Genomic DNA, 11,568 nt, shown 5'->3' on the forward strand with positions numbered 1-11,568 from the left:
AACTATTTATATATAAAAACATACACATTTTAAATATAATATTATTATTTTATTATAATATTTTTTAAAAAAAATGAATGTGGATCTGTTGTGGGTCAGACCGAGCCTCGAAAGTCCCATATCGACCACAATCGAGAGTGTCTACTGCTTAAAAGTGCGAACTTCCTCTTATCCATGTGAAGTACTTTTTGTGGGACAAAATCGTGAGGGACGGCGTTCTAGTGATCCCTGTAGTAGGCACGCGCCATCTCAGAGTGGATAATACTTTGCGTACGGTGAAAGAGAAAGATTCGTATACTCTGGACACGTAGTCTCAACAGGACCCATATATAATGTAATTACACGAGTTTGGATTTATAGAAAGTGGAGATGTACAAACAAGAATTGGACCAAAAATATCGCTAAGCAAAGAGACTTTAGTTTGCATTTTTCATTATTGATGTCTCTTATTCGCTATTTCTATTTTTCATATGGTAAAATATTTTCGATTTTGAGTTGTTATACTATAAGATATATGCAGATAAATGATAGATAAAGTTTGAAATGCTTTAAAAATTGTGTGATGCATGATCCAACAGTTGTTGATGGATAAATAAATCAGCTATTCTTTCACGCAAAAGATGCAATCCAATCCTAGCTTGAAAGAACACTAATACTAAGGATATGCCAGTCTTAAAATAAATTTAAATTATTGTATGATACGTACATAAAATTATTTAGACGTGAGCTGCAGCATCACATTGAGAATGATAACAATTTTTTTTTTAAATTTCAAAAATTATCAATACAAATTGATCAAAATAAAAGAGGTATTTTTATAATTTTTTCACTATTTTTTGACTAGTATAACAACTACAGTAATGTGTGGGCATTACTGTAGTTGCTATTTTGCTTCTTTCCCTAAGTTCCAATTGCACTTAAATCTTATCCTTCTTTCGGATCCTTTTGTTTAATTTTGGATTAAGAGGTTTTAGGAAAAAAAAGGATAAATTCCGTTTGATTTTGCTTCTTTTCTCTCGTGCCCAAAGTTTCCTTCTTGTATTTGCCCTTCTCCTTGCCGAATAATCCCAATAAGGCAGGATAGTGATGGCGAACCTTCATTGCCTTCCTTTGCTCATGTGATTCTTCAGCCGGGCACCCCAAAAGGTTCTTTGCTGCATAAGCAACCGTTGGAGCCATTCAATGAGAGGAGTACAAGAATTGAGTAGATGATAAAGAAGAGATACATGGTTCAAACAAAGGGAAAAGGACTTCAAAGAAGGTTCAAGAGGGAGGGATAATTTCATCTTGCTCGGTTGTGAACAGATCTCAGCATCATTATGAGTCAAGATGGTAACTCGAAGGATCCAATTAAAAATTTTAAAATTAATCCTAGAGAGTGTCATTTTAAATCAGTCAAAACAGAGACGGTGTTTCCATATTTTTTTCCAAAAGTATTTGTTACTTTCGCTATGAGAGGCATGAGCATTTTTGTTCCAATTGTTTGTTGCTTTCTATCATAATAATAAACAATGCCTAGTACAACAGTTATCACTCGATAATAGAAGAAACAATGAATAAATACTTCTATTCCAATAATAATATTGGTAGGATCCCATATCTCGCGGCAACTGCACCACTAACATCTTGAGCATTAAGTAGATCGAATCTGGTCAAAGAAGATGTAGATTTAACCTTTGTGCCCAAAGATCTGCCCTAGCTTAAAGATCTGCCCTAGCTTAAGTTCCAAGTCTTACCAAAACTTCACAACCCCTAGCTTTAGATCATGTCTCGTAAAACAGACAATGCATGACATCTGGTTGCAGCCAATAATTAGCTCAACAAAATAAGACCCAAATTATAATCATATAATCGTAACGATTGTCCTTGGTAGGCTCGTGTTCTGGGCTTGGTTTGAGCAAATCTACAATCTTCAATTTTCCTAATTGGGTCCCACAATTATTCTAAGAGATAAATTCTGCATATATGAGACCCCCGTAGTATTTTAATCACATTCTATCGGCAATAAATCTTCTACGATGCAAATTGTGAAACATTTTCACAATAATGAAATCAATATGATTGTGTTATGGGTCGGGCATCGGAAGATCAAATTTTAAAAGTCCCATATCGATCACAATCGAGAATGTCTACCGCTTAAAAGTGCGGACTCCCTCTTGCCCACGTGAGGCACTTTTTGTGGAGCAAAATCGTGAGAAGCAACATTCTAGTGATCTCTGTAACGGGCACGCGCTGTCTCAGAACGGACAATATCTTGCGTGCCGTGGAGGGGGGAAGGTTCGTACACTCTGGGCACGTAGCCTCAATATTGACGCGCCAGGTAGGGAAACCCGTCCCCGCACCCACGCGCAGACCCTCTCGACTAGGGGGGCTGTGTTGTGGGTCGGGCATCGGAAGGCCGAGCCTCAAAAGTTTCATATCGACCACAGTCGAAAGTGTCTACTGCTTAAGAATGCGGACTCCCTTTTGCCCACATGAGGCATATTTTGTGGGGCAAAATCGTGAGGGGCGATGTTTTAGTGATCCCTGTACCGGGCACGCGCCGTCTCAGAGCGAACAATACCTTGCGTGCGGTAGAGAGAGAAAGGTTCGTACACTTTGGGCACGTAGCCTCAACATTGGCGCGCCAGGAAGGAGAACCAGTCCCCGCACCCACGCGCAGATCCTCTCGACTGGGGGGGCTGTGTTGTGGGTCAGGCATCGGGAGGCCGAGCCTCGAAAGTCTCATATTGACCACAGTCGAGAGTGTCTACTGCTTAAGAGTGCGGACTCCCTCTTGCCTACGTGAGGCGCCTTTTGTGGGACAAAACCATGAGGGGCGGCGTTCTAGTGATCCCTGTAGCGGGCACGCGCCGTCTCAGAGCGAACAATACCTTGCGTGTGGTGGAGGGGGGAAGGTTCGTACACTCTGGGTACGTAGCCTCAACATTGGTGCGTCAGGTAGGGGAACTCGTCCCCGCACACACGCGTTGACCCTCTCGACTGGGGGGGCTGTGTTGTGGGTCGGGCATCGAGAGGTCGAGCCCCGAATGTCTCATATCGACCACAGTCGAGAGTGTCTACTACTTAAGAGTGCGAATTTCTTTTTGCCCGACCCACAACACAGCCCCCCAGTCGAGAGGGTCTACGCGTGGGTGCGGAGATGGGTTCCCCTTCCTGGCACGCCAATGTTGAGGCTACATACCCAGAGTGTACGAACCTTCCACTACAAGAAATTTAATTTTTTGCGACGAAATTTTTTCGTCGCTAAAAATCTTATTTTCGTCGCTAATAGTATTTGTGACGAAATATATCGTCGCTAAAAATTTGTAGAGAAAGCCTCATAGCAAAAGACCTTAGCGATGAAAATATTTTATTTCGTCGCAAAAAATAGTAAACCCAGACGACGAAGTTATGTACTGTATTAGCGACGAAAATATTTTGTCGCAAGAGCTTAAATTTTCGTCGCTAAAATTGCAACGAAAAAAAATTTCGTCGCTAAATATTTTGATTAAAAAAATTTTTTTCTTATTTTTTGCGATGAAAATTAATTTCGTCGCAAAATTTAGCGACGAATTTCGTCGTAAAATAATTTATCGCAAAAAGTTCGTCGCAAAAATTACGACGAAACAAAATTTTCGTCGCTATAATTGCGACGAAAAAAAATTTCGTCGCTATAATAGCAACGAAATAAAATTTTCGTCGCTAAAAGGGCGACGAAAATAAAAAATTTCGTCGCTATAATGGGGACGAAATAATAATTTCGTCGCTATAATTGCAACGAAATAAAAATTTCGTCGTAAAAAGTTTAAATTTTTAGCGACGAAACTTTTTTTCGTCGCTAAAATAGCAACGAAATAATTTCGTCGCAAAAATTGCGACGAAAAAAAAAATTTCGTCGCTATAATGACGACGAAATAATAATTTCGTCGCTATAAGGATGACGAAATAAAAATATTCGTCGGCATAATTGCGATGAAATAAAAATTTCGTCGCAAAAGTTATAATTTTTAGCGACGAAACTAAGACTTTCGTCGCAAAAATAGCAACGAAATAAAAAATTTCGTCACAATGAATAATAAATATTTTATTTTTTGGGTTCACAAATTTTTTTGCGACGAAATTAATATTTCGTCGCTAAAATAAATTTTGGATAAAAAATAAAATTTTTATTAATTTTTCAAAAAAATCTGCTCAAATACAAATTATCTGATCAACCATATATTAAATAAACAGTATGTTAACACAATAAAAATATTCTAAGTCAAAAGACCAATTTCAAATAACAAAAAGTTTCATAACCATCTTTGTCATATACAAAAATATAAGTCCATACACCATTTTAAATTTAAAATAAGTACAAACTAAGTATGATCTGACTCATTGGCCTCGTTCCCTCCTCCAGGCGTCGATCCCTGACCCGATACGTGTCGCGATGGTGGTGCAGAGGCGGCATCATGTGACTGTAGAGGTGCTAACTCAGAAGCATCAATACCGAGCCGTCCCGCCACCGCAGCTACGATCCTCTCGAGCGTCTGACTACGATTCATCCAATAACTAATCTGATCTTGCATCATGCTCGTGGATGTCCTAACTGCCTCTGGCACCGATGTATCATCAGACCGGCCGGATGACGAACTGCGTAATTTTTTGGACCGCACGCTATGACCAGATCCTAGCTGCCGCCCGAGGACGGTATCCAAAATCGTATCATCTGTCATCAAACAAACCTGCTGCAATCCAGTATCACCATCAGATCCCACCTCCCTCGTCGCCTGCTCTCTCAATTCTAATATTTTTTCCTTCACAATAAACAAAATAAAATCATAATTTTTTTTCAAACTCTTTAAAAGTATTCAAAATGTAGAGTAATGATACTTACATGACGCTGCCTCGCCTCCTCGGTCACGAACTCGCCACTCTTGTTTTGATAGAATTTAGCATAGGCGTCGACTCCGGATAGTCCCTGTTCAAACAAAAAAAAAGAAAAAAAAGATATCAAAATAATGTAAATATTTAATAAAAAGTTACAAAGTATGATTGCAAATGTAGTTACATACCATCCTCTTCATTCCCTGTGCAAAAGAGGCACTTCCTTGCGTGTGAATAGAATCAATCTTGCTCCTATTCACCTTATTCGCCTCCGATCGTCGCTACAAAATACATACAATTATAACCAATAAAGGACATAACATAATTAAAAAAACTTGGAACACTAGACATACCTGAAATGCCTCACTTCCAAAATGCTCACATAACCACCGCCAATCGTCACTAGACCCAGCCCAATTTCTGTATGGCTGGGTCACAGGATCAATCCCCTTCGCCTGCAGCTCATTGCAGTATTTATGAAGCCTACATCGCCGATCTCTGTATCTATTTGCAGCCATTTTGAGAATACATGCCGTCACTTCTTCGTCAGTGCAATCCTCGAAGTCAATATTATCCTACACAATAATCATACCAAAAGACAAATACATGAAATTATTCATATAATAAAAAATTTATTTATATAACCAAAAATAATATGGATCATGTAATGATATGCAAGACATCCAAATTTAATTCTTACCCTGATGTGAGAGACTAGAGCATCACGGTATCGAGGAGCTACATGCTTGAAACTTTCAGCAGCCCACGGAAAATGATTCCACATATACAAACTGATCTCATTTGCGACGATACTAGCCTCTGTGCCAACCGGATGATCTCGAAATATATGTACCTTCGGTTTTTCATTGTGTGTATGCACATATTTTTTCAAAACAAGACCCCTACTAGGACCACGCACTGCACGTCGATGCTGTGTTCCTACATGTAAAAATTGATGAAATGAACATATATCATGTATCACTAAATGCATATAACAAAAAAATATATATGGTTTATAAATTGATAGAGATGTACCTGTAAGGGGATGATGCTGCGGTACCATGGCCTCCGGCTGGGCAAGCTCTGGCTGAGCACTAGGCGGCTCTGTGGACTCGGGTAACTGAGTCTCATCTAAATCCTCCGAGTCATCATGCAAAATGCTAAAGTGAGGATGTGTATCATCAAGCGGAGCCTGCTGCCTACCCCGTGAATGTCTACATCCAGGACCAGTCATGATGCTGCAATGATTAAAATAATTTAAATCAGTAAGTAATCAAAAAAACTCAAGTATTACATGATATAATAAAAAAAAATAAATTGAATTACTTATTCATATTAATTATTGTTCTCAGATTCTGAACTCGTATCCATATAGTCATCTTCGACGGGAGTCATAGAAGACTTCGACCCTGAAGTACTATCATCATTGTCGTTAACGAAGTCATTATTGGATCGTGCTCGTGTCCGTGCCCTTATGGACGATCCAACAACAGAAACATCCTCAGGTTCATAGTCGTCTCTTTGTAATTGTCCTATGTCAATCGTATCATCTGGCACTAATATGTTATCTGGTGCTTGCATTTGATATGCTTCGTTTTCAATAATTGCACAGACTTCATTCTCAAGATGTTCATCGTTCGGGCATGTGAAAAGTGCAGGATCAAACAAATACCTATGCTGAGCCCTTATTGCAACTCGCCAAGGCTCTTTCATTTTGTTATCATCAATATACCACACTAGTCTTGCTTGCTTTGCAAAAATATAAGGATCACTTTCATACCATACATGACCAGTGTGGACACTGACGAGTTGAGGATCTATAACAATTGACCTGTGTCATCCTAAGTCATACCATCGATACTTGAATAACACAATCCGTCGAAGACCACTATATCTCAACTCTATAACCTCATGCAGAACACCAAAAAAATCTATTATTTCACCCTTGTGCTCGCCCTCCACGCTTATTCCACAATTCTGTGTGGTTCGATCACGATCACGATCTTCCATTAAGAATCGCACACCATTGACTATGCATGCTGAATATACTGATACACGTCTATCAGGTTTTCGTGCAAGTGCAGCTAAGTCATTACTGATACAGTTAGGATTGTCTATACGTAGCTGAGCTATCTACAATTAAAAGAATAATAAGCAGGTTAAATTTGACAAGATAAATACTATATAAACAAACTTTTAATCATGGATGAACATGAACATAACTTACCCGTTCGTCAAACCATGATGCGAATTGATTCCTATGTCGTGCCGCTGCTAATGTAGGATTACTTCTTCTGAGCTCACTTTCGTGTTCTCTGAAGTGATACAGTAATACCATGTATATTTTAATTTAGAGTCCACGTGCATTCATTGATATATCAACAAATAAAAATTAAATGTATATACTCACATCATGTAGGCTTCTACCTCCTCGCAATTGTTTAGCACATACCAATGCATGTCATCCGTTTCTTGTGGTGTCAACATTCGAAAATATTTTTTACCATATGGTCGGGCAACATTGGAGAACACGGACAATCCATCGGTTAGAATCTCGTCAACATCAATATTTCACTGTGGCCTTGTAAATTTGGTCTCCACTCGTCGAAGGTACATAGAGCAGAACGTCAGACATTCATTCATAACATGTGCCTCTGCTATTGAACCTTCAGGCCGTGCTTTGTTAGTGACGGCACTCTTGTATTCACGCATCTCCCTATTCAATAAATTATCAATTGATATCACATATAATAAGAATACAATAATGAATAATAAATATTACAATATCATGCAATTACCTTTCAATTGGGTACATCCATCTTGTATGTACTGGCCCACCCAATCTAGCCTCATGTGGAAGATGAACAGAAAGATGCACCATGATATCAAAGAAGGCGGGAGGGAATATCATCTCGAGCTTACAGAGAGTAATGATAATCTTCTTCTCCAATATGTCGATCTGACTTCGTCTCAATGTCTTCGCACATAAGTCTCGAAAATAAGTTCCCAGATCAAGTAACGCATCACACACATTATCCGGCAACAATCCGCGCAAACCAACTGGGAGCACATGTTGTAGAAGTACATGACAATCATGACTTTTCATCCCGACGATCTTTCCATCTTTCGACTTGATGCACCGTTTCAAGTTTGAGGCATATCCATCAGGAAACCTCACTGATCTCAAATATGAAAGAAATTGATTTCTCTCTCTTCGATTCAGTGTATAACATGCCAATGGCTTCACCAGCCTATCCCCTCGTCGAATCAAATGTAATTCCTTTCTAATCCGCATATCCTCTAAGTCAAGACGAGCCTTCACGGTATCCTTTGTTCTTCCTTCGATATTGAGAATGGTATAAAATACATTATCAAATATATTCTTTTCAATATGCATGACGTCAAGATTATGTCGAAGAAGAAACATTTTCCAATATGGAAGATCAAACAACTTGCTCTTTTTTCTCCAATTTTCGATACTTGTTCACACCCCTACTTGGCTGGCCAGACCCTTACCAAATATGACATCCTGTGGGTTTGGTAACTGATTTAAAATATTATCCGTAGACCAGAATTTTGGCTGCGCACGTCGTTCATGCTTGCCATTGAACTTAAGACTTCTCCTCCATCTATGATCATCTGGCAAGAAACGTCGATGGCCGGTAAAACAAATCTTTCCGCAAATACGGTCCGATGTAATATCATCGTTACAAGTTGGGCATGCTTTATACCCTTTTGTACACCATCCAGAAATATCGCCATATGCAGAAAAATCGTTAACTGTCCAAAGCAATGCTGCATGCATACGAAAGATGCCTCCTACAACATGATCATATGTTTCGCATCCTTCTTCCCACAAATATTGTAACTCTTCGATCAATGGCTCTAAAAATATGTCTATGTCTCTTCCAGGGGCACGGGGACCCGGGATCAACAAGGCCAATAGATTAAAAGGTGATTTCATGCACTTCCATGGTGGTAAATTATAAGAAAATACCATAACAGGCCACATACTATAAACAGTACTAAGATTACCATATGGATTAAATCCATCTGTTGCCAACCCTAGCCTGACATTTCGTGAATCAGCTGCAAACCATGGATGTTCACGATCAAAATATTTCCATGCATCTCCATCTGATGGATGTCTCATGACATCATCGTCCATATTATTTACCTCCTTATGCCACCGCATGTCACAAGCAGTATGCCTCGACATAAACAATCGACGCAATCGTGGTGTAATCGGAAAGTACCGCAGAATCTTGCATGGTATTTTCTTTTTCTTCTTATCCTTACCACGACTTTCTTTCCATCTGCTTGAATGACAAATTGGACATGCTTGTAGATCTTGTTTATCCTTCCGAAATAGAACATAATCATTCGGACATGCATGTATCTTTTCACAGCTAGGCCCAAGTCATCGACTCCCAAACCGAGTCCTTTCAATAATTTTTTGGCTTCATAATGACTTGACGGAAGTAACTCTCCCTCTGGCAGTAAGTCCTTTAAAAATTTGAGCAACCAATTAAACGAGTTGCTTGACCACTTACCAAGTGTCTTCATGTGTAATAACTTTATTACGGCGGACAACAGAGAGTACTTCTTACAACCAGGATAAACATCACTTTGTGCATCTCTTAATAGACGCTCGAATCTATCATTTATAGATATATTAATGTCCTCTTCAGCTTCTTGTCTCGGAATGGAATGCTGATGTTCTGCTCTCGCTTCTACATTTACTTCAAATAATTCCGGATGAAGATCCTCTAAAATTTTTCTATCTTCTTCACCAAGTGTTTATCTTTCACGACTGCATGATCCACCGACTGACGACGGATTTATGGGACTCCTGGACAATATGTTCGAGCTAGTCGGCAAATCTTCACCATGACAAGTCCATCTCTTGTAAGTCACATCTATACCGTGTTCGTATAAATGATTCTGAATGTCCGATAAGGACACCAAAATAAATTCCTACATCGACGACATGGACAACGAGCTTTCCCATCTTCTCTAGTATGATTGGACGCCACATTCATAAAAGTCATCACACCCGTAATATACTCAGGACAGAACTTATCACGCAAAGACATCCAACCACGATCCATACCTACATATTTATGATGCAAACTATACAATCAATTTTATGTAATAATAGTTGACTAACGCCTTATATCTCCTACCTATAGGGTGATGGTCCTATTCCATTCAGAAACGTAAGAATTTAATATTGCAATACATGTCTTGTATACCAAAAAAATTTCGACAGCATTTCGACGCAGTTCTCCAGATACACAAGCATTAAAATTGTACTATGTATCCAGAGAACATGATCGAAAATACCGACAAAACTCTGCGATATACAAGCACATGTGTTGCAATATTAAATTCATTCACGTGCCCAAACTGTCCACGAGGACAATTCGAGAATAGTGTGTAAAGCACCAATATTTTTTTCATAAAAAAAAATATTGGTTTTTGCACGCTATCCTCGAACGAAAATTCTAAGACTTATAAATTTAGAGAGCTTTGAAAGAAAGACAAGCTTTAGTATCAGGTAGCGCTGTAAATGTAGTAAACCGTATAGAAAAGAAGTATAGGTGTATATCGTGCACATATGGCAAGGAAGATAACAAGCTTGCAGACAAAGGATGCAACACAGTTTAAAAATAGCTAATTTCTACAGTTACACTAGCAACATGAACAAAAAATATATATATATAAATAAAATAAAACAAGGTAGATAAAGATTAGCCCAGCTCATTTATAAGGTAAATTGAAATTCCTTGAGTTTGTATAGTTTGCAATCCATAATACCATATGGTTCACCAAAAAGTCACATTTCCTTAACGAAGTTAATGACAGGATGATGACCAACAAGTTCTACAGACTATCTGTTACCAGGACACCGCAAGCTTCATAATATTTCCTCAGCATAGCATTGTGAATCCAATTGGAATGCCAAAACTAAAGCAAGGAATTTTCCTAGCCAACCACCAAAAATATCTGCATGAGAAATTTCATCAAGAGCTAATCCTCCAGTAGTTGTTAGAGATTTGTCACCTTAGTGTGAGGTAGAATGACATTCTCTTTCAGTATTTTCAATCTCATTCTCTTATCAATGCGATTAAGAAGAACCAACAAACAGAAATGAGATCATCAAAGTGACCAACATAATGGGATAAAAGACAAACGTAAGCCAATGCAAATATTATGCTTCTCCTCCCAGCAAACAGAAAATACAGAAATATATGTTTGCACCCAGGAAGAACATGAACCCGATTCAAGCCGGTTACTGGTATTTTATTTTTTGTCATGTATTTCCCCTAATTAATCCCAATCCCACAAGAATCATGGAAGGGCACAAAACCTCGGAGATGATCTGGCACGACCGGAACCTGGCGGTCCGGTTCGCAGCACCGGAGGCGACGAGGAGGAATAGGAGGAACTCCTCCAGGAAGGCACCAGAGGCGGCCGCATCCTTGGCGTCAGGAAGGGCGGCGAAGGCGGAGATGAATCGGACGGTGCGCTCGGAGGCGAGGGAGCGGCGGGCGCAGTCGAAGAGAGGGGTCAGGGCTCGAGCGAAGGAAGGGAAGAAGAGGCCGGGAGGGGCGGAGGGCGGAGAGCTCTCTCAGCTTCCGGGTGTGCACGGCGTGGGAGAGCCGGCACTCATCTAGAACCCTCGCGATCTCGCGATCTCGCGATCGCGCGGCG

At 39.6% G+C, this 11,568-nt stretch overlaps 1 protein-coding gene across 1 annotated transcript; it reads right to left on the minus strand.

Moving 5' to 3' along the window:
- Window positions 1-1,381: 1,381 nt before the first annotated feature.
- LOC140856311 (uncharacterized) lies at window positions 1,382-11,334 on the minus strand. Its single transcript, XM_073253422.1, has 8 exons — window positions 11,225-11,334; window positions 5,887-6,011; window positions 5,552-5,790; window positions 5,205-5,426; window positions 5,040-5,132; window positions 4,862-4,945; window positions 4,523-4,781; window positions 1,382-1,515 (listed from the first exon to the last, which is right to left on the minus strand). Exons 1-8 carry the CDS (start codon window positions 11,332-11,334, stop codon window positions 1,382-1,384), a joined length of 1,266 nt encoding a protein of 421 aa, XP_073109523.1.
- Window positions 11,335-11,568: the final 234 nt, after the last annotated feature.

Source organism: Elaeis guineensis, chromosome 3 (genome assembly GCF_000442705.2).
Source record: "Elaeis guineensis isolate ETL-2024a chromosome 3, EG11, whole genome shotgun sequence".
NCBI lineage: Eukaryota > Viridiplantae > Streptophyta > Magnoliopsida > Arecales > Arecaceae > Elaeis > Elaeis guineensis.

What these genes read in the sequence shown, in the direction of transcription:
- LOC140856311 (XM_073253422.1), bottom strand. Translation starts at nt 11,334, where the DNA reads ATGCGGCCGCCTCTGGTGCCTTCCTGGAGGAGTTCCTCCTATTCCTCC. An exon ending in GCAGCATCATCCCCTTACAG is followed by an intron (nt 5,791 to 5,886) that starts GTACATCTCTAT and finishes TTTTACATGTAG; the next exon opens with GAACACAGCATCGACGTGCA. An exon ending in CTCTAGTCTCTCACATCAGG is followed by an intron (nt 5,427 to 5,551) that starts GTAAGAATTAAA and finishes ATTATTGTGTAG; the next exon opens with GATAATATTGACTTCGAGGA.